The sequence below is a fragment of the Fringilla coelebs genome (genome assembly GCF_963513975.1).
Source record: "Fringilla coelebs genome assembly, chromosome: 1".
NCBI lineage: Eukaryota > Metazoa > Chordata > Aves > Passeriformes > Fringillidae > Fringilla > Fringilla coelebs.
Window position 1 is genome coordinate 150,832,110 of NC_140028.1, and position 23,164 is coordinate 150,855,273.

The 23,164-nt window shown below is 43.8% G+C and overlaps 1 protein-coding gene across 18 annotated transcripts in view; it reads right to left on the reverse strand.

Moving 5' to 3' along the window:
* Positions 1-23,164, reverse strand: part of OBSCN (obscurin, cytoskeletal calmodulin and titin-interacting RhoGEF) — a 186,307-nt gene that overhangs the window by 24,167 nt on the left and 138,976 nt on the right. For 17 of the 18 annotated variants that reach the window (XM_084214522.1, XM_084214521.1, XM_084214515.1 and 14 more), the window contains 7 exons: positions 23,022-23,135; positions 21,998-22,165; positions 21,082-21,184; positions 20,390-20,519; positions 19,190-19,295; positions 2,975-3,280; positions 249-372 (listed from right to left, as the gene is read on the reverse strand). In XM_084214522.1, coding sequence (XP_084070648.1) covers positions 249-372; positions 2,975-3,280; positions 19,190-19,295; positions 20,390-20,519; positions 21,082-21,184; positions 21,998-22,165; positions 23,022-23,135 — 1,051 coding nt within the window. Of the gene's footprint in view, positions 1-248; positions 373-2,974; positions 3,281-5,198; positions 9,447-12,902; positions 12,946-19,189; positions 19,296-20,389; positions 20,520-21,081; positions 21,185-21,997; positions 22,166-23,021; positions 23,136-23,164 lie in introns of those variants that run through there. The other variant, XM_084214516.1, reaches the window with a different exon arrangement.

Consider the following 23,164-nt stretch of genomic DNA (forward strand, 5'->3'; position numbering starts at 1 on the left):
TTGATCTGTTTAACCAGCAGACAAAGAGTTATTTGCTTAAAATTAATCCAGGAAGAATTTTGTTTTGGGCGGGGGATTAATTTCCCTCCAACTTTTTTTTGCCCTTCTTTGACAAAGCATTGTCACCAGGATTCTGAAAATAACAACAAACCTACAAGGAACTGTTTGGTGCAAGAAAAGCAAGTTCTCTGTGGTGGACCCAAAGTCAGAAATCCAGATATTATGGATATGTGGAGGTGGGCACTTACCTGTTGATGGGAACAGTGCGTTCCCCAGTGCTTTCCCCTCCAGCAGCCTCCTCTTCCCTGGAAGGAGCAGGGCTGGGCTTTGGCACCCCTGGTTCTTCAGCTGGAACCTCCCTCTGTGCTTTGGCTGGCAGCAGAAATTGGGCAAGTTAGACCTGCCACCCCATGAGACCACAGCCAAACCCCAGAGCCAACTCTGGAGCCACCTGAGGTGTGCCTGTGCCAGGACTGAGCCCACCTGACCTCAGCTGGGTGCAGCCACTCAAGGTTAGAGGAGAGTTTGGCACTTTTGCAAAAAGCACACGAAACAAAGGGGTTGGGCAGCACCAGAATGGTGGCACTTGGCTGACTGGGCTAAACTGACTGCTCTGTAAGGAAATGCACACAGACAAAGGTGGAAAAAGCAGCTGGTAGGGACAGGGAAATACAGGTGAGCTGGAAGGATAGTGTGGGTTCACACAGCCTTTGTGGGAGATAATTTAACCATGTTTGAGTTCTGGCTCGTGGCTGTGAGGAAGTCATGGAATCACACAAGCATCCAGGTTGAAAAAGACCTTTAAAAACAAGTCCAGCCATGAACCCAGCACTGCCAAGTCTACCCCTGAAATGGATTCCAGGGAATAACCCAGTGTTAGCTCTGTCCACATGAATTCTTCCATTCAGCTTTGCATTAGAACAGCTCCTGACTCACTGCTGTGATCACAGACAGCACCAGGGACATGAGTGAGCTCACATCCATGTGAGCTGGTGGTCAGGGCAGGTCCTGGCTGAGGACATTCACAGAATTCCCAGAATGACCAGGTTGGAAGAGACCTTCAAGGCCATCGAGTCCAACCCAGCCCCAACAGCTCAACTCAGCCCTGGCACCCAGTGCCACATCCAGGCTTTGTTAAACACACCCAGGGATGGGGACTCCACCACCTCCCTGGGCAGAATATTCCAGAACTTTATCACTCTTTCTGGGAAAAACTTTTTCCTGATGTCCAACCTGTATTTCCCTTGGTGCAGCTCGAAGCTGTGTCCTGTGCTTCTGTCTCAATATGATTGATATGGGGGTAATATGGACTCTTAAAGAGGACCTGGTGACGTTTTAGCATCAGCATTGCTGCACCTCCACTGGAAAATGTCCTTGTACAGCTCTGAGTTATACCAGAACAAGGTCTGGCATCTGGGGCTTGATGAAACCAAAAAATGGTGCAGCTTGATGGCCGTTTCAGTTACTTTTCTTCTTTTATTATTAGTTATTTTATCAGATATAGATTCAAAAACTGCTTTGATCTCACATTCCAGAAGTACCTGATTGTCTTTTGATATTGACCATTGGAATTACACCATAGGATAAAGTGCATCATCTCCTTTTTCATTTAAGGAGAAAAGGTTAAATCCAGAGGAGTCTTCTATCCAGCAGGTAGGAATATTTTAGGGAGCACTCTAGGGATGTTTGGTGCTGGCTGGTTTTGGAAAAGAACAGGTGTTTCTAGAAATCACATCAAACAGCTCCACTGGGGTGGAAAAACATGATTATTCAAGGAATTACTGGATCAGAGATCCCAGATTGTAGGGTTGTGCTGTCCTATCACCAGCACTATTGAAATATTTACCTCCTTTTTATTTAAGGCATGTGAACGTAGAGAGAGGTGTCAAGTCTCCATCTGATTAAAATAATTCCCATAACATGTTTAGTTTAGCACGGATGAAAGACCTGCCAAACCATCTCATTCGTTATTGTATTTTCTCTTTAGCTGTGACTGAGGAAATAATCTGCTAGGTGACATTTTACTTTTGAGTCATCTCACTCCACCATAGGATTATTTCCAAAGATGATTTGTGACTAGAAAGGAAAGAAGGTTTTAAAGCCCTGACATTTTTTTATGCTGTTATTTTGGGACTGATTCCATGAACAGCTTTTATTCTTGCTAAGTAAGAATATTTATTTTTTAAGGAATTATCTGGAGTTTTAGGGCTGAAGGTTCCTTGGCATTGTCCTTTGAGTTAACAGTGGTGGAGAACAGTTATTCTGAGTTGACACAGAGACAGCTGAGACAAGTTGTTACAGCAGAAGCAGAGGAAGAGTGGAAGGGTTGTCGCTCATCCATGATTTTTTAAAACAACAGAAAGACAAAAGGATTGTTCTCCTGGCAAGACAGAGCCACATACACAGCTGGTTTTAGTCACACAGAAGCTGCAAGGAGTCTGTCCAGGCTCCAGGGTCAGTGAAATGCAGGTGAACTTGGGGCACCCATCCCTCTAGAAGTCTCTGACAGTTGGTTTAGGATATTAAAGACATTTCCAGCTTGTTTATAGCAAACAATAAAATAAAGAAACCTCCCTTACCCACCCCACCAAATCAAAACCCAAACTATTCTCTGAATGTCAAGGAGGGATCTCACCCCACCTTCTCCCCCAAAAGTACTTGAAGCAAAACCAGGGAAAAAGCCCAAAGGTGGAAAAGATGCCCTATTCCTTAATTTTGGGCAGGTGATGAACCAAACTCTATTTCAGCCATGCTTTTCAAACACCTCCTGCTTCCAGAAAGACCTGGCCCAAACTTACATCCAACCTAACCCCAACCCACCCTCCATGGTCTGAATGCCCTCTCTCTTAATCTCCATCTGCTCAAAACACAGCGACACAGAAAAACGACCTTAAAACCATCATTACTGGCATGCCCAGTATTTTCCTGTCTCTCAGCTCCCGGGGGCCATCTCCCAGCTCCACACCCAACCTACCATGGCCTCCAGCAGTCTGGGTTTGGGTGCTGGCTTCGTGAAGCACCACGGCAGGCCCGGCTGCTGCCGCCGAGGGCTCGGAGGGAGCGGGGCCAGCAGGGCCAGCAGGGCCAGCAGGACCAGCAGGGCCAGCAGGGCCAGCAGGGACGAGGCCAAGGCCACCCCCTGCTCTTGTGCCCGGGGGAAGAGTCACCAGCAGCGACGCCGAGTCCAGCAGCTTTCTCAGGGCTGTCTTGATCTCCCGGTCAGCGCGCTGCAGCGAAGCCTGCACAGAAGTCTCCGTCTCTGACTGGGGGGAACTCATTCCTACAGACAAGAACAACAACTTTTCTCTCTTCGGGGCAAAAAGAAAAGCAGCAGCACCATCCAGCCTGTGGAAATATCTGCCACCGTGTCATTTTCACCTCTTAGAGAAGGGAGTTGGTGGAGAAATGCTTATTCCAGCAGGAGGGAGTGTAGCTGAGGGCTAAAATAAGAAGGCTGGCAGAAAATGCTTTGGAAAGGTGTATCTCCCCAGGCTGGGGACATTGTGCCACCTCTGTGAACACCTGGCCTGTTCCCAGACAGTGAAACAAAGGATCCATCTCCCAGCTCAACCCAACGTTGGCTGGTCTGTCAAAAATACCTTTATTAATCCTAAACTCACAGAATATCCTCAATGGGAAGGGATCCACAAGGATCATCCAGTCCAGCTCCCGGCCCTGCACAGTCACCCCAACAATCCCACCCTGTTCCTGGGGGTGTTATCCAAACACTCCTGGCAGCTTCAGAGCCGTGCCCATTCCCTGGGCAGCCTGGGCAGTGCCCAAACACCCTGTAGGGAAGAACCAACCACTGGGTGAGACAATGAAATGAAGGAAGATGTTATCCAGGGAAGGAAAAGGAGTGAACAGGAATCAGCCTCATCAGTGACTCTGGAGAAGGGCAGGGGAATGAAGGGAGGGCTGTTCTTTCTCATCAAAGTCTGGCAGAAAAGCCACCCCTTGCTCTAGGGTGATGTGTTTGTCCTGCTTCACGATGTCTGAATATTTCTGATGGGGTGGGAAGTAGAAGGCTGGGATGGGATCACAGACTGCAGGAGCTCATCTGACCCAATCTCCTGCCTGATAAACCTCCCACAAATCCTGAAAGGGCACAACAAAGGGATGGATGTACCTAGGGAAGCCCCCACGTAATCATGAAGACAGAGAAAATACAGGTCAGGTTAAGACAATGATCACGTTCATGATGCAGATGCTCACCAATCAGGAGAGAAAACTCAAATCATCACGTGGTTTGAGGAAAAAAAACCAAAAAGAGAATTTGGAATAAACAGCTCTGACTTGTTTAATGTCATTGACATTAATGCATCAATGAGCATGTCCCATAGGGGTTTTGATTCTGTTCTTTTCCTTGCCTCAAGAAAGTCCCCTCCCTATAATTCCCATTATAGACCTGAGGAATTGAAGCTGAAGGCTATGTGTGGATGAAGACCTCTCACTTGATTTTTGTTTTCAATTATCATGATGGTGACAAAATATTTATTTTCCTGAATCTGTTCATGGAAAAAAGCAAGATTTGCTCACATGATGCCCCAGACTGCCCATGAGTGTTCATCAGCACTGGGCTGGCTGGAAGACAATGAATATTTTCCTAGAGAAATACCTGGATTCTCCTGTGTTCCTGCTGTGATTTCTGCCAGCTGGTGCTGTCCTGTGAACTGGGCAGCTGCCAATGAGGGAAATGATTGGAAAGGCATGAAGCATTCAGTTAGGAAATATATCCACAGGAGTATAGATATAGATCTAGAGGTTATATAGAATCACTGGTCTCCTCCATGCTCTAACCATTTTCCTCCCTGCCTAGGGAATACTACACCACTTCCTTCTTTTGGACACTGATTCAGGCTGAGAAACTTTTATTATCCCCTAAGGTACACAGACCTCACAAACACCACAGGGATGACACCCTGTGATGGACAACCTCTTTCCCAGCTCTAAACTCTCAGTCTCAGAGAAGGACCCAAGAGGATGTGAATCATTCAAGATTCCTGAGTTGGAAATATCCCTAAAAGTGGATTTTTTTTCACTTCAACATTCCTGAAACTGTCCATAAAAAAGGAGCCAGAGCCCAGCTGTATTAATATTCTTGGACTGCAACCCAGTTCCTGCTGAAGTCAGCGGGAGAAGAGGATGAGCTGATGGAATATCAAGTGCTGTAACAAAGAACACAGAAACCCAACAAGTCCAGTGACAGCTGATGCAAGACATTTATTGATTTAAACTCAGCATCTAACAGCATATCTTGCACTTGCCTTTTTTTTTTGTGTGTGTGGTTTTTTTTTTTTTCTTTTTTGTATCTCAAGCAAACTGAAGTTTCCACTTTATTAATACCCATTTACCTCCAGGAATTTCAGTCAAACATTCACTGTATTAAAATCTTTCATACAGCTGTATCTTTTCATCTACAGGAAATAAATCCCCACACATCTCATTAGTTATCTACACAGTTTAATCACTTACAAGCATAATTTTTAACCTCTAGGAAAATATTTTGAAAGTATATGTAATGAACTTTTCATAAACCTTTCAGTTTTTGAACAGAGCCCTGCATAGGATTTTAAAAATTCCCTTCAATCTATTCTCTTTTGCTTAAATATCAAAAGAAAATGTAAACAGATGTTAATTGCTTTGTGCTAATGAATCAAAGTATAATTATTTCTTCTATCACCATCTGAAGTGCAGCCTTAGAGATTCTTTAGAAAAACCTGAGTGTCGACCATACCAGGAGGAAAGCTCCACATTCCTTTACACATCCTCATTATCTTTTGTTTGAATATTATGTTTTTGGAAGGCAATCACAGGGCAAAATCTTTTCTCAGCAGTATCATCGTAAATCTGAATAAAATCCACTTTCTTCAGTGGAATTATTCAAGATTGATACTGGAATAACTGTGATCAGAATCAAACTCAAAATAAAAGAACTATTTTTAGCTTTGAAAGCATTTCCCTGTTGTGTGTGTGTTACTTTCCAATGTACAGTGCAATATATGAAAAAAGCACTAATATATATACCCATCATATTGCTTCATTATAAAACAAACAGTATAAACCAAGGAGATGTTATAAAAAATGGGATAGTACCATAAAGGAAGCTTGATTTCCTTCACCACTGGAAAAGCATCCTATATCATGAAGGTAGTGCACACGACATCCTGAGTGGATGTTGAAAGTGAAAGGCTGTGAAATCAATTTGTTCATTTTAGTCAGCACAAGGTGCAGCTGCAGAAGGAAAATAAAATAACTTTTCTACAAGCACCTTTTGTGAATTCATTCCCTGTTGGCAGGAATATTGCCTCCAAAACAAGCTCCTCAACATCACCTGGCTGGGAAACCCTGAGCCAACATCATCCATTCCTGCCCAAGGCAGAAACTCCCTCCACCCTCTCTCCTCATGCTGCTTAGAAATTCAGCTGTGCCTGAGCATTTCTGGTTTCCCTAAACCACAAATGAACACTTCTACAGAGCTCAGCTGGGACAGGCTGTGGGGAACTTTTCACCCCACATCTCTGTCACCAGGGAGGGCCAGTGCAGGGTCCTGCTTGTGCCTGGGAGCTCATCTCTTCTCAGAGCAGCTTGTTGGAGGTCTGGGCTACACCCATTTATTTTTGGTGGAGCCAACAGGGATGGGCTGTGCTCAGTGCACCTCAGCCTCCCCCTCATGCAGCATTCCTGCAGGAAAGCTCCAGAGGAACCCCACGGTCAGTCCCTCTCTGAGGCATCTCGACCTTCCTGGTTACAGTAAAATGATGCAGTTGCAACTGGCAGCCCGATACATTTGGAACAGATCTATGTTTCAACTGAATATTTATGGTAAAGCTCTTTTTTCTCTCTTTGTTTTTTTTTTTTTCTTTTAACCTGTCTTTGTGCTCCTGCTGCTTTGCCATAGCTCAGTGGTAAATTCCTCTTATCACATATAAGGGACATCATGGATTAATCTGTTAGCAGGAATGTTTCACCACTGGCACATTCAGGAGAACAAATCCTCATCCAGTCATATTTATTGGCAAAGACTACATTTGTGGTCCTTTGAAGACCACATTTGTGGTTCTTTGTACTTGTTAACGTTTGATTGCAGATGCAGAAATTATTTTGTGCAGCACATTATTCTATCAGTGCATGTTAACTGAATTATATTTCAAAAGATATGGTTTATAAATCCACCACACTAGAATGCAGAATAATGAAACCTACATTATCAGACAACTAGGAAGTGGACTTGAAAATATCAGTCATTTATAAAAGACAGTCTTTTTCACTTAAAGCAGAAGAGAACAACAAAACCCTTGCTTCCTCACAACAGTGGGACTCTCTCCACTGACTAGAGTCAAACTGGGATTTCAACCAAAAAAATGCCTGAGCAGCCCTTTGAATCCCTGGTATATGTAATATCTACTATATATCTCATTTATATGGCAGAAGGTTAAAAAAATACAACCAGACTGTGCATCTTGAAAGGTTTATGAAGACATTTTGGTAGAGCTAATTGGTGTCACAAGTGTAGAGCAGAGCCAAAGCACAGTGAAGCTTCATGACCTTTGAGCCCACACGGTGACAGGAGACACCCCCTGTCCTGGGCTGCTGAAGGATGCTGAAAAGCTTAGATACTTTCACCTCCTTGCCACACCAAAAAACTGGCACATGAAAAAATTAGTAACTTCATGGACAAAAAAACCCCCACACTTCCTCATCTATATTTCTGTCATAGGTAGAAGAATCAGGCTTTTCCTAAACCTCCCATCACTGCTCCACTATGGAATGATACATGTTCACCTAGATCAAAGCTTTTAAAGCTACAAACTGTTCTGACAGACTGTTCCCTTTAAGACTGGAAAAGCTTGACACATCATATTTAAATACATTCCCTTGTAATCTTTGCCACCAACTCCCCTCGCCTACAACAACTCTGATACATTTATTTATTGTTTTTAACATAAAGCTGCTTTCTTGGGTGTTAAAAATCACGCTCGCATCGCGCTCAGCTCTGGGAGAGGTCCTCTGTGCTGATGTGCAAGGTGACAGGCTCGCCAACAGTCCCGTAGCTGAGGGTTCTGGTGGACACTTCAGTTTTAAAGCTGGGCTGCCCGCTGTCGGCGGAGCGCTGGAGCTCGGTGCAGAAGGAGGGCTTCACCGTGAAGGAGGGGCCGGGAGGCGCCGCGCGGGCGTCGCTGACGCGGAAGGAGATGTTGGAAGGGCCGGAGGACTTCACGCCAGCCACCCGAGAGGCTGACAGGAACACGGCCCCGGGGACGTGCTCCTCGTACTGGCTGAAGAACCTCTGCCGGGGCTCGGGCACCACGGGCCTGCCCAGGCTCAGCAGCACCGGCTTGCCGATGGTGGGCTCGTTGATCTCCGTCTGCAGCACGGAGATCTCGCAGGGCTTCTCCACCGTGGCCTTCTGATCCTCACACCTGTAGGTCTCGCCTTCCCGAGGGACGTAATCCTCCAGGTCCTCCAGAGTTAGGAGTTTGCCATTGCGGGTTAAAATCTTGCGGTCCCGGGTGCTGATGTCGTCGGTGTGGGGCTCCTCCGGCTCGTCCACGATGACGTTGTCCTCTTCGGGAAGGATGTCCTGTATGACTTCAGGCACCTCCTCTCCAACAGGCCAAGACACATCCGCTGCATCGAGCCCTTCCTTATCCTCTGGACTCACTGGGGAGAACAGGACTTGGTGCTGGTCGCCAGCAGCCATCCCAAAACTGAAGACCAAAGGCTCACCCCCGCAGGCGAGCAGAGGGGAGGCGGCGCCGGACCCGCAGTCAGCACGTGGATCCTGAGGGCAGCTCTTTCCTTCAGTCCCATAATCCATAAACGAATCACTTCCTAATTGCTCGGACCCACACGGGGAGTTTCTCTCTTCGCTGCTGACTTGAGGTCCCTCCTGCTCAGTCGTGTACACCAGAGGCTGGATGTCACCTTCAGAGAGCCCCTCATTCGGCAGAGACTTCGACTGCTCCACCAATTTATTGTTGGAGTTGTTAGTATTTGGATCATCTTCTGGGGAGCGCTTCGGCCTTGAGCTGGGAAAAGTGAACGTTAACACCCCTGAATCATCTTTTTCTTGTTTTACTGGGGAAGAACCTCTTTTCCTTGTGGGCTTTGGTGACTTTTTCACCTTGAATTCAATTATTTCTTCCACTTCGACCCACTTGGGCTTTTTCTCTTCCACTGTGCTCTCCACAACGGTGTCTCTCGCCGCTGCCCCTTGCATGTCCTCGTGTTCTGTGACATACAGCCTGGGAACAGCAGCAGACTTTGGTGCTGCCTCCTGCTCGTGTCTGTGGACAGGCTGCCTGATCTTGGAGACGTAAACCGGCTCCGGAGCCGGCTCCACCCGCGGGGAGCGGGAAGGAGAATGACCTGAAGGAGAACGCGCAGGAGAAACCCTTCCCCTTTGTCGTGGGCTCTTCACCACCGTGGTTATGGTCTCCTCTCTGGTGGCAGAAAGGGGTGGAGGAGTTGGTGGGAAGATGAGACTTTTTGGGGAGCCCCGCTCCACCAGCACATGCCGCGGTCGGCCGAGGGCGCGGCGTGGGGTTAGTTTGGGGTGAGCATTGCAGCTTTTGGGGAAGCGGTCATTTTGGGAGGGACACACACGCAGAGCACACACCCACATGCCCGGCTCCACTTCCTGATCCAGGGAAAACCCCCGATCCAGTGCCCTTTTCCCCAGGGAAAAGCCCAGCTCCATGAGCCTCCTCTGCTGGGTGTGAGCACACAACGAGCACGTCCAGCTGAGAGATGCTCTGCTGGGTGCTGCTGTATTTCGTGTGCTTGTGTTGATCACCTACTCTGCTACTTTGGACCCCCCAAAATTTTAAACACTTAAAGATTTTAACCTTTTCCTGAGTATCCTTGGCTGAAATCCTAATTCCATCCACCTCAATGGCTAAATGTCCTTTTTTGCATTGTAGGGTTGATGTCTTCTTAATAATATTTAATTAATGCAACATAGCTCTCTTTTTTTTTATTACAGCCTCTTTTGAGACCAGAGATCTGCATTTCCACATGCAGAACAGTTACATTGAAAGGGATTAACCCTTAAAATATGGATTATCAGGAAAAGAAAGTTACAACATCTCCTGCACAAGTCATCTATGCCAAAATGAATTTTTTTTTACTCTTCACAATACCATTAGTGCAGACACAGCCTGACCCTACTGCCTCCAATAGACACAGGAATACCAAGCCAAATTGGGATATATAATTATGATTTCTCAGCATATTTCTGCTGGCTTTATTTTCAATTTTTTGACTGAAGTTGGGCTGGTGGTAGATGCCTCATCCCTGGAAACATTCAAAGTCAGGCTGGATGGGCTCTGAGTAGCTGATCAAGGGGAAATTGTCCCTGCTCACAGCAAGAGGCTGGACTAGATTATCTTTAAAAGTCTCTTCTAATCCAAGGCCTAAAGCCATACTTAGCATGCTATTTTTCCTGCAGGTTTTTCCTGTGGTGTTTCTTACCTTTATTTCAGGTAAATACGTTTCTGCCAGTGTTTTCCTGGCAAGCACAAGGAAGCCAATGCTCCACATCTGCACCAGTGGAAATCACAGCAAAACTCATTTTGTTTCTTTGCTGAGATTCTGTCCCTACCTCCAAGGAATGGGGCTAAAAACAAAGAATTAACTGAATGGTCAAACAGTGGCCTGAATTGAGATTAAGACAGCAGTTTTTTAATTCCTCTCTTCCTCCTCACCATTCTCCAGTCACAGCCACGTGGAGCTGAAGGTCACCTCCTCTGCTCCTCAGACATCTCTGCTCTGACTTTTGCCCTTGAGAATGGAGAACCTGTTTATAGCCACCATGTAAGACTAATCCTCTTGGCTTTACTGCAGCCTTTCTCACCTTCTGGTCTTATTTTTGAAAACTTGTACTTCCTTCTCCTCTGGAGATCAGGTTTGTTTCCACCTTCAATCTCCCTTTGAGCACGTGGTGGAGTCCAGGACTAGATCAGCTACAGGGAGATTTATTTCCTTGCAGAGCACCCTCTTTTCTGCTCATTTCCACTGCTTCACTCTTTTCTCTAAGTTTTCTGCAGTTTTTCCATAGACCTTTAAGGTCTGTGTAGAGCCTTCCTACTGGCCATGGTGCCTTTCTGAATTACACATAATTACATCATTTAGATGAGAATGAATCCTTCCAGCACACCATGATCTATGTTGCAAAGTTAAAATGGGTTTTTTGGGGTCTGGGATTTGCATATATGGACATTGTTCAATCCCATCTCTCAATTATCTACTATCTTCTGCCAGTAGTTTTAAAGCTGTTTCTGTTCATCAGCTTCCTACAGATTAAGAATTGAAATCTGCCCTTTCAGAATTATTCCCAAACTTTCCCCCATCACTATCCCAATTTCAGCTGAGGTCCACTCTTATTTAAAGTTCATGACCACAAAAGGAGGGGAATTTCTGCCTGAGATTCCACTCCTGAATTTATCAAACTCCTTTGAGACAGCAGCCCTTGATTTAGGAATCCCTCCTGGAGCTGTCCTGAACAACAGCCTTTGGAATTGAGAGCTCAGAAATTTAGAAATCAGCTTAACTGATGGTATTTTGTATTAATGAATATTATTTGATCTTTGATCCACCAGTATTAATGCTGCTGCTCCTGATACAGGCACAGAGATGAGGTAAAATGAAATTTACCACGTTTTAGATATGGACTGGCTCTGAGATTCCCTCCTGCTCACAATATTTCCAAATGTGAGATTAAAAATAAATAACTCTCTGTTCAGTTGCCCCGGTCTGAATCCTGGTCCTTGAGGTAGTACAGGTAAAAACACTTCATTTTCTGGTTTTTGCAGGGTGAAAAAGATCTAATGGCTTGAAATTTAACTGAGCTTATCTGCAGCTTCTGGGAGGGGAGACTTATAACCACTATATAAACCACTGCCTCCAAAAGGGCCAAGGGCATGAGTCTGCAGGAATAATCCTCACAGACAACAATAAAAGGGAAAAAAGGTAAGCAACTCTTAACCATCCTTCAGCTGAAATTTTAGGTCTAACAAAAATAAAACACATCCACTTAAGCCTCTTGTCCAAGTCAAGGGCTGATTTTAGAATAGTGCAGCAATTGAGGGAAGGCATTTCCCCAAAATATCCGTTGCATATCTCCTTCCTGCCCTCAGGACATGGTTGGAGTGGCTGGGAGCTGCTCTGAAATCTGTCCCAGGTCAGAGTCCCCCTTTCCAGCACATGAAACAATTTTATTATGCATTTTTCTATGGTACTTGAGAAGATAAATTAAGATTTTAATGGCTGCTTGGCTTTTAGGCTGTGTATGACTGAGAAAATACTGCCTTTTGCAGTAATTATTCTTTGTATTTTATCGGCATCCAGTATAAACTAGGCTCAAAGTATCTAAAAAGACCAAGTCATCAGGACAATTATTTATATTAGAAATATAGAGATAGAAGGGGATAAAAATATTCATCTTCCTTCTGCTCCATCATACAAACCTTTCCTGAAAAATTTAAAATAAAGCCAGAAGAAATCACTCTAAGTTCTGATATATTTGTTAAATTGGTAGATATTTTCAGGTAAACCGTTTTCAGCTTTTTTTTTTTTTTCATTCAACACTGAAAGTCAGGCTCTACCTTCCCCAGCACTTCTGAAACTCTACCAGCATTAGAAGGAATATTTTTCCTGTGTAATATCAAAAAAATAACTGTCCCAGGCTGTGTCTAACACCAGTACTGCTATTTTTGGAAAAGAACAAAAGGACTTTTTTTGAGGTGGTCACTTGACATGGCACAGAATTCTGTGGGATCTGGGAGTGAACACACTTGCATGGCCAATGGACACAAGCTTGTTACTGGATCATGCAGAGGCAGCAAGGCAAAAAAACCACAAATGTTACCCAAAAAAAAAAAAAAAAAATCAGCACTTACATGATGATGGTTTTCTTGGGCACTTTAGTCTCTTGTTCAGTGACTACAAAGAGAACAGTATGAACAGCATGGGGTTAAAGAAAGGCAAAAGCTGAAATGATTAAATTATCTTTGCTCAGTTCATCAACATAAACTGGAGTGAAAAATAACCAACTGTACCATCCCATCCATGCTTTCTGTGGTTATTTCCAGCATCATCTTTAGTGTTGCTGACCAGGAATGAGAATCCAGAATGCTCTCTGACCATTTAGCTTTGAAATTAAATATTTTGTGGAGAACGATTTGGCAGAAACTGTTTATTCTACCATTTTTGTTTGCTAGGTCAAAGCTAGGAAACAAGGTCCTTATTTAAATTTTCTTTATCCTAAAATAAGGTAGTGATGGTGTCAGAAACCTGAAAATGCCTCAACCTGGAAAATCCTGGAGAGCGGAAATTCTTTAAGCTGTGCTTTCACTTCCTAGAAAAAAGAGTTCCCCAAACACTGGACTGTGGCCAAAATTTTGTGGACTGAATGCAAAATCCAACTGATAAATATAAAAATTAATATCATTATCATCAGTAGAGAAAATCATCATTAAAAAACCCAAACCCCAAATCCTAGGAAACCAGGACAGCCCAGTGTCTGCTCCATCTCTTTTTTTTTTTTTCTGCTCTAATTTGCAATTTTTCCTGACCCTTCTCCCATGACCAACTGGAAGCTGTTGATGAATATCAAGATCAAAAGTTTTGATTTCATGGTGCTGCAAATATTCCTTAAAACTGACATTTTTAAAAAGTAGAAAGGTCCTGTTTGAAGAACTAACTGAGATTTTCAGCAGGTTTCCCATCCTCTCCACTGGAATAAAATTAAGATACTCTTTGACCAACACTGCTTTGAGCACACTCTGAACTGCTGAACCTATTTCAGATCTAGAAAAAAAAAAAAACCATCAGCAAGCCCACTTTTTATTTAATAAACTAGCAAAATATCTAAAAAACCCCCATAATTTAATCTCCAGCAATTGGTTTTCAGTTTTCCAGCCTATAATAAATAAACCCTGGTAATTTTCAGTCAGTGCAATTTAAGCGAACTGCTTCTTAAAAATATCTATAAAATCACAAACACTTCTTGCCCAGGGAATTTGGAGTGTCTGTATTATTTGTTTAATAACTGGTGATTAGTGCTGATGTTTTCAATGGTGCCCCCAAACCTGCATTGACTGAAAATTAAAAATACATTTAAAATATTAAATGGCATACTTTAATCTAATTTTCCTTCCACTTCACTTCCAAGGGCTCTTCCCTGCCTCAGGTAAAACCACAAATTTGACCATAATGAAAAAGAATTTTGTGCAAATATTGATGTTAATTTCTGACCTAGAGCTCATGGTTTTTTTGCAGAGCCCTGTTTATGTCTGTAAAGATCTGTAATCATTTCCCAGAGATTCAAAGGAGTTGCTGCAGAACTGGGTGAGTTTAAACAAAATCTGTTTGGAAATTTGAGTTTACACTACCTGAGTAAATAAAGAGCAAAATTATTTTCAAGTATTTATCCCTGGACACAATTACAATAAACCCATTTACCTATCCTTAGTTTTTTTTTTTTTAATAACTCAAAACTTATTTTAAATGGTGGAATTATAATAATACAGTGATGGCAGATGAACTGAGTGCTCAAACAATTTACCACACTCAGGTTAAAGATTTTCACTGAATTTTTAAATCACTATTCTGCAGTTTTCAAATGACTTTTAGAAATCTCATTAAATGAGATTAATCCATACTCACTGAACAGATGAGTAAAAATTCTGAAGTTCTGATGGAAATGTTTTAATTAATTGGAATATATGCCTGATAATAGGTGTTCTCTACAATTATTTTAGCAACAATGTATTTAGATGAGAATTAAGTAATAAAACCTAAATAGTTCAAAAAATTTAATGCAATCTCACAATGTCTGTATGAAAAAGTCTCTTTAATGGCTGCTCTATGAATGTTTGTTCTTGAAGTCCTCCCACAAGACACCAACTGTGATATTTCTATTTGTGGTGGATGTCAAAGAGATTCAATATTCAAAAATTCAGCAGGCCTGGGATGAGAAAGCTGAAAATGGCATTTAACAAATTGTCTATGTGCTGTCCGAGGTGTGAGGGAGGATTTGAGCAATCCTATATGGAAGGATAGAACCACACGAAAGTAGGATGAGAAAATTTGGGTTTCTTTTCTTTCTTTTTTGTTTTCTTTTTTGTTTTCTTTCTTTTTGTTTGTTTTTTGGGTTGTTTTTTTGTTTTTTCCTGTTGTTTTTCCCCGAGAGGAAAATATTCTGCATCCATTTTTAGCATTTTTTTTAGGATTTATCATTTCAACTTTTCAAGAGCATTTTAGGCAAACAGCTTTGCAAAGCAGGAGCTCCTGATAAGCAGGTTAAAAGCTGTAAGCATTAGGGACAGCCCAGACATCTCTTTGGTTAATAGATTAAAACATTGGCTTACAAGGGATGGAACACTGAGCTTGAGTGAGTTCTCCTTGCTATGGATGGATGGATGGATGGATGGATGGATGGATGGATGGATGGATGGATGGATGGATGGATGGATGGATGGATGGATGGTTATTTATGGCCTTTATTACAATTTTTAAGTCTCTTTTCTCCACTCACAAGAAGCTCAAACCTATTTTTGCTGCTCAGTTCATGCTGCTGACATGAACCAGAGGAGCACTGCTCTGTTTTCACCTCCTTCTGCTACACTTGGAGGCTAATCTGCAAAACCTGACAAGAACTGCTAAAACTAGTCCTAAAAGGGGCAATTCTTGCAATCCTTGATGTTGGAAAAGACCCTTAAGATCACTGACTCCAACTGCTAAGCCAGCACTGCCACCTTAAACCCTGACCCAAGTGCCACATCCACAGATCTCTGAAATCCCTATAGGGCTGGTGGCTCAACTCATGAACACAAGAGTATTTTTAATTATATAAATGGGATCTCTCTCAAAAATACCCCACCAAAACCTAAACAAACAAACTCCCAAACCCAGACAACCAAAAGGCTCCGCTCCTGCAGTGACTGACACAGCTGCAAAGGCAGATGGGGCTCTCCTGAATTTGCACTGGAAACTCTGTGGCCTGGCCAAAAATGAGACTAAACCATGGTGATAAGACAATAAAAATAATGAGGTAAATACCCTAATCAGGGAGCATCCCACAGGGGCAAACTCCTGTGCCCTATTTCTTCAGTAACACTCAGAGATCTGATGCTCCCCTGTGTTTTAAATCTTCCTTGTAAGAACTTCAGAAGTATTTTAGTGATTTTTAACAAGGTGGCTGCTACAAGGCAACTGAAGAACCTGCCCAAGGCTCTGCATGAAATCTAAGGCAAATCTGTGAAGGAATTGTTGTTGCCTGGCTGTTGCTACTTTGGGAATTTTTATTTATGGCTTTGTCTCCACTCCTGTACCTGACTCCTCCTCTTGTATGGTCTTGTTCTAGGTCCTGACCTGCCCATCCATATGGAAATGCAACACCTTTCCAAGGCACTGGGCTTTGCTTTTCTTTACAAATAATCAAATTAGTGAGCCTGGATGGATAAATCACACCAGAACATGCCAGAGCACATCGGCCCGGGTGTGCAGTGTGCAGGTTAAGCAGCGAGGTGCAAAGCAGACACAGTCAACTGGAAGTCAAAGAGAAGGGTCTTCTTTCAGCTACACTTTTTTTAAAGTGTCTCAAATTCTTCCAATATCCACAGAAAGAGGATTTTTTTTAAGCAACCCTCCATTGACTTCAGCGTAGCGACCAGGTGTGGCTGGAGGTAGATCTCAGCTCACAAGGGATCCCTTAGTCCAGTGGTTTCCATCCTTTTTGGATTTGGTCCATCCAAGGGACCTGCAAACTCCCATAATGTGAATTTGAACCAAAGAATTTTGGTTTTGATACCCATGGTCTTGGACTGTGGACCATCACCAGCTGCAGGTCAGGGGCTCATAAACCACTGGACTAACGGTATCCCAAACCATGGGTTTGGTTCAGCAGAATAAACAGTACAGAAAGGCAGGAGGAGGAAAACTAAAATAGTTGCCCCTTGGGTGCCTCATGAGACCCAGACAGTGGTAATTTCACAGGAACAGAGATAAATGAGGTAAAACTCAGCCCCAAGGTGCAGTGAGCCAGGAAGCAGACACAGGATCTATTCCCTGTTGGGAGAGCAGTAATGTTGTCCTCTTGGTGGAGCTACAAGTAATCCCACGTTCACAAATAGGAAGGATTGTGAGGATGAAAAGAGCCTTCATGACATCCACCTGTCCTCCAGGTCTTTGCCAGATGAACCTGATTTTTCCCCAGGCAGATCAAGGCTGGTTACTGATTCTCAGGAAAGCAACGAGTTCCCTCCTCGGTCAAGTACATTATGCCAAATTCATCCCTGGTGCCATTCTGCTCACAACAATCCTCTTGCTCCATGGATCAGCCTATTTTCTCCACTGGCCTGAAGCAGATCTCCCTCTGTTTCTCCCTGGAGATGACTCAGGGATCTATTTTTTTCCCTATTACTGAGTTCAAGCAGTTGCACACATCACAGAACAAATTTATTTCATGACATTTCTGAAGCTTCCAGGCAAACTCCAATTATATTTCTGTAACCAAGCTCAAAATGAATTTTTTTTGGTTTTGTTTATGATTACAAAATAACAGCAGATGAGAAATTTGGGGCTGAACACACACATTTGCAACCCCCAGAGCTGAAAACGCTCCTAAAATTTTATACAACCCTTGTTAGCTTTTATAACATCTGCCTGAAGTAAACTTCATCAAGATACACCACCCTGACAGAGATTTATTTGTGTTCCTCTACATCCTGCACACAACTTTTTTTTCTCTCTTTGGGGCATAGAAAAGACAAAGAATTCAAGTACTTGAAGGTTTATTTGGCTGAAAAAATTCTAGTGTTTCTACACTTACACCACCCTCCCTGTAATGCTTTTTGATGGGACTCTGGGAAAGAACTAGAAGGAAAACATGTTTAAAATGAAGCCAAGAAAGTTCATAGATCAGGATGCTAATCTTGGTAATTTATTGTGGATGAATCCTCTTAATGTAATAGCACAACATTTGTGTCTACAGAGGGCTGGCCCAAAGGTCCAGCCTGAGCAGGGTCCTGTCTCAAACAGGGCCAACAGCACAGGACTGTAGAAAATGATGAAAAAATAGGAGTAGAGGATTATTTATCCCTGAATGTTATTCCAGACTCCAGCATTTTCTGCCCAGCAGCTTCATGACTCAGAATGTTGGCTCTTAATGGAAGCTGATAATGTCAATTATGCCCTTCAGCTGGGTTCAACACACTTGAACTCCTGTTGTTATCACAAGACAGTGTGGGAATACCAAAGCTGAGGAAAGAAGGTCCTAGAGCTGTTGGTAAAACTCTGGCTTTTGTTAACCATGCCTCCACAGAAGCCTGTGAAACCAAGGTTTGGAAAGGCCTGTGCCTATCCCAGTCCTCTCTCTTGCCCTCCAGATCTGTACCTTACCTATTAAAGGTGGTCCCTTGGCTGTGTCACCTCCTGAGCTGTCCAAGAGAGACAGGACTGGCTGGTTCACACTCAGCCACACCAGGACATTTATAAGATGCACAAAGAATCCATTCCCTATGCCAGGAAACCCTCCCCAGGGAGAGGTAGCCATGGATTTAAACTGGGCTGTGATGGGTTTGCAGCAAGCACTAACACACTGTGTGGAAATCCCTGGGATAGGCAGTGATCCCAGGAACTTTGGTCAGTAATGACCAAAAGTTGTGAAGAAAGATGCCTTTTTGGATGGGTGTAAAATCAATTCTTATTGCCCTACCAATCCAGGTGAAACTGGCAGGAAAAAAAAGGAACTGGCTCTATGGCTATCCCTGGACAGTCCTAAATAATGGATGAACTAATCATTGCTGAGGACACACTGCTGTCAGTTCTGCTTTCCCAGTCATCCCCCATGTCCTTCAGTGGTATTTCAGGAACAATCCCAACATTTCCAAGTTTTCCAACAACACACAACATTTCTTTTTGCACTAGTGGTGGCGTGACAAACCCTTCATTTGCTCCTCCTTTTCCATATAATGCATCCACATTATATGAAGTTGATTTTCCAGGCTTGGAAATCAACAGATGATGATGGGCACAGAGCCGAGCTGCCCTGTGCCCATGCACATCTCCAGAAGACGTACAGGTACATGGACACCAACAACCAACACGGGTAAGATGGCAAAAAATACTGGAATTTTGTTGTTTTTAGGGCTGGTGTACGTACAGAGCTGGGCAAGGGTCGTACCTTCAATGGTGATGGCTTGGTCTCCTCTCCTCTCCTGGGTCAGGGCTGCGGCGCTGTGGTGGTAAAGCTCTGCTCCACTTTTGGCAGACCCTAATCTGTTCATCAGCTGGAGAGAATGGTGCAGTGCCAAATGAAACACAGGTTTTTTGTTTTTGTGTGATTTTTTTTTTTTTGTGTCATGATAAAACCCTGCCTGTGCTACCCTTGGAAATTCAGTGCTGGCAGAAATTGGTGAAGGTGTGAGAGCAGTGCCAAGCTGGAGTTTGAAGGGACACTTTGCTGCTCGATGGAGTTTGTGGTTTTTTAACCAAAATTATTCACACAGATACGTTACAGCACATCTGAAAACTTATTTACTTAATTACTGGGTGTTTGCTCTGCAGCTGGGACTCACTCCTGGGGTAACTCTGTCTCTGCCTACAGGCCCAGATTCCTGCTGCACACACACTGAGGTGGCCATAAAGAGGATTTTTGTTGTTTATCATCCAATAGTTACTGAGTTTTACTCAACCAAAGGAATTCTGGACCTTAGGATCTCGGTCAATGGCAAATGCAAGGTAGTTTGGTTTTGCTAAAATTCCAGTAGAATTCTTTAAAGTATATCAAACTTCCTAAACATTTCTGTGAGCTGAACCATTTCCCATGGAGCAGCTGACCCACGCTAATTTGCTAAACCAATACCAATTTCTTTTATTGCCAAGCCCTCAGAATTTCTTATGTTTTATTACAATGAATGCATAGACTATGGCTAATTTTCATAAAATATCTTAAACTTTTAAAGATTTATCAGCTACTTCCACCTATGCTTGCTAAACAGAACAGGAATTTCAGTGCTTTATCCTTCTGTTTAGACTTAATTTCTTTTTTTTTTTTGGCCCTGGAGTGTTTCTAGTCCTAATTTAAAGACAATCCAGAAACAAAATATCACATCAGAATGGTCACAAATTTTGTAAGAATTTCCTCTAGAGATCTAGATCTGAGTATAAGCCTCAGAACAAGCTCCATCAATTCTTACTTGTACCAACAAGCTGTCAGATCAGAATATTCTGGAGCTTTTGGACATTCACAATCCAGACCTAGCTCAAGACTATCTATAATATTCTTATGAGCAATTCCTCAGCCATGGGTCTCTGCCAGTAAAATGAATTCTCCTGCCTGTACCATTTCAGATGACAGATATTGAAATATCTCCAAACTTACCTCGCATTCATAGTGCCCCATGTCTTCATTGGAAGGGTTCTTGACCACCAGGACTGCGATGCCACTCCGTGGTTCACTGAAAGTCTGGTATTTGCTGGTGTCCTTCAGCAGCACCCCATCCTTGTACCACCTGAGTGGGACAACATGGAGCATAAGCCAGGAGAAATTATGCAGCATCAAGAGGTCCCCAAGATCACTGACCCATCCATCAACTCTGGAGCTGATCCTTAGACAAACATTTGGATCCTGGGAGGGAGGGCTGCAGGGGGGTAGATCACACCTGGATATAAACCTGCACATGTTTATGAGGTTCTTCCCAAGAGATCTCCTCAGTCAGTGCTGGAAAAGGGCTTTAAATGATGACAAGACAAGATTTACTGAGCTTTTTGTCTGAATACGTGGTAAAATCAAGTCAGGTGTAAGGCAGGGGGGATAAACAGTGATAAAATGTTGTTCAGGGCTTTAGATTGGACAGGGTCCTCCTCAGGGTCTATCTGCAGGTATTTATTTTCAAGTTCTAGCTAGAATTAATTGCTGAGAATCTCAGGAATGTCTGGATCATGAAGAGCCAGCACTGGGATTGGGTTAAGATAGGAGACACAGTAAAGAAAGGGTCATAATCTCAAAATGACTTTTCTGACTATGCAAAATGGGAAACCAGGATTTGTTCCCATGGGAGCTGTAGGACTGACCTGATCTGAGGCCTGGGTGCTCCTTCCACAGTGCAGGTGAACTGGACATCTTCACCCTCGACAAGATAAGCATTTCTGACCTTGTTCACAAACCGTGGGGGCACTGCAAAAAGCAAAGGTAAATGTGACTGGTCTCTGGAAATATGAATAGATAGGAAGGGCATGTCCCTGACCAGATAATTTTCACAGGGTCTAAAGGATACTAAAAACCAAATTTTTTGACCTAAAAACAGTTGCCTGCACCTGTATATGTATTTTTCGTAATATTATCCAGTATATGTTGTATAGAACCTCTGGAATGTCCTAAGATTTGTAACATCATAGAAACATAGAATCTTTTAGGCTGAAAAAGACCTCTGGGGTCATGGAGTCCAACCATTAACACTGCTAAGGCTGACTGTCAGCCACATCCCCAGGTGCCACACCTAAATGTTTTCTGAGCTCTTCCAGGCATGGGGACTCCACCAGCTCCTTGAGAAGTTTGTTCTGGTGGTTGACAACACTTTTGGTGAGGAAACTTTCCCTAATCTCCAGCCCAAACCTGCCCTGCCCAGCCTGGGGCCGTTCCCTCTCCTCCTGTCCCTGTCCCCTGGGATAAGATCCCAAATCCCCCCGGCTGTCCCCTCCTGGCAGGAGCTGTGCAGAGCCACAAGGGCCCCCCTGAACCCCCTTTGCTCCAGGCTGAGCCCCCAGAGCTCCCTTCTTTGTCCTCCAGCCCCTTCCCAGCTCTGTTCCCTCCCCTGGACCCACTCCAGCCCCTCAATGTCCTTCTGCTCATGATGAACCCAAAACTGACCCCAAGGCAGCACAGGGGACAGTCACTGCCCTGCTCCTGCTGGTCACACCGTGGCTGGCACAAGTTTAAGGTATTTCACAGCAGACCCCCTTAAAACACTGCATCTGGGCAGGAGTTTACCTTGAACAAGGATCTTTCCCAAGGTGCTGGCATTCCCAGCAGGACTGGAAGCAAAGCACATGTACTGTCCCGTGTCAGCCCCTGTCAGGTTGTCCAAGATCAGTGTGCAGGAACCATCAGGATCTTCTATTATAATGTGGTGGGGATCCACCTCCACGGGCTTTCCATCTGAAAGGGAAATGATTTCTTTTAAAATGGCTTACTGAGAGTTTCCTCCTCAGGAATTTCATCCAGCTTTTTGTGCCTAGAGGGCTGAGAGCTGTATGCTTGCAGCTGGTGTTGGGAGTTGAGGAATCAGCTCTTCATCTTCATCCAGCTCTCTATAAAACATCATCCAGGGCAAAGTACTGTTGAAGGACCTCACACATCACTACTCCTCATTTAAAAGTGAAATGATCCCAGAGTACATTCTGTGCAATCATAATTCTGCTTTTTCAGCCAAAGGAGCACACCCAAAATGCCCAAAAACACAATCTCTAGACTTGAGTATCTCTAGGGGATCAGCTCTGGGAAAATCCTGACACCTTAGGTTTTAAGTTTTTTGCTCTGTGTTGGTGTGCAGCTTTTATCTTTATATTAAGTGTTACTAGAATCTTTTCATAGGGTGATGGAGACAAAACAATCCCATTCTAGCTGGAGACTCCAGGACAATCTCTTCAAACTTCAGGCCCAAAGCATGAACAACATGAAAAGAGGAGGGCAGGCAAGCAAGCAAGCAGGGAGGATGAAACTTCATCATTTAAAGCCATTAATTGGACAGTTAACTCCAATATGCAAATGGACTAAAATTTATAAAAATGTGAGATCTCTTGACCAAGCCCCCTTTGGCTTCCATCTTGGAGCCATCCAGGTGCATCCACGGTGTGGCCTTTGAAGGCTCCTCAATAAATCTCCACTTTATTCCCCTTAACTCTGTCTAGCCTCTGTTCCAGCTCCTTAAGGCATCAACCCACAGCCCAGTTACCCCAGCAATATGGAGAGGGAGCACATCTGGAGGGTGCATTTCACGCCCTGCTGCTCGTACCTTTGTACCAGCTGATGGATGGCTTGGGAGCTCCTGTCACCTTGCAGGCCAGCTTGACTGTCTCTCCCAGCTCAGCTGTGCAGTCTGCCAGCTCTTCCTCGAAATCTGGAGGGACTGAAATGTCAGAGGAAGCGTGTTAGTCT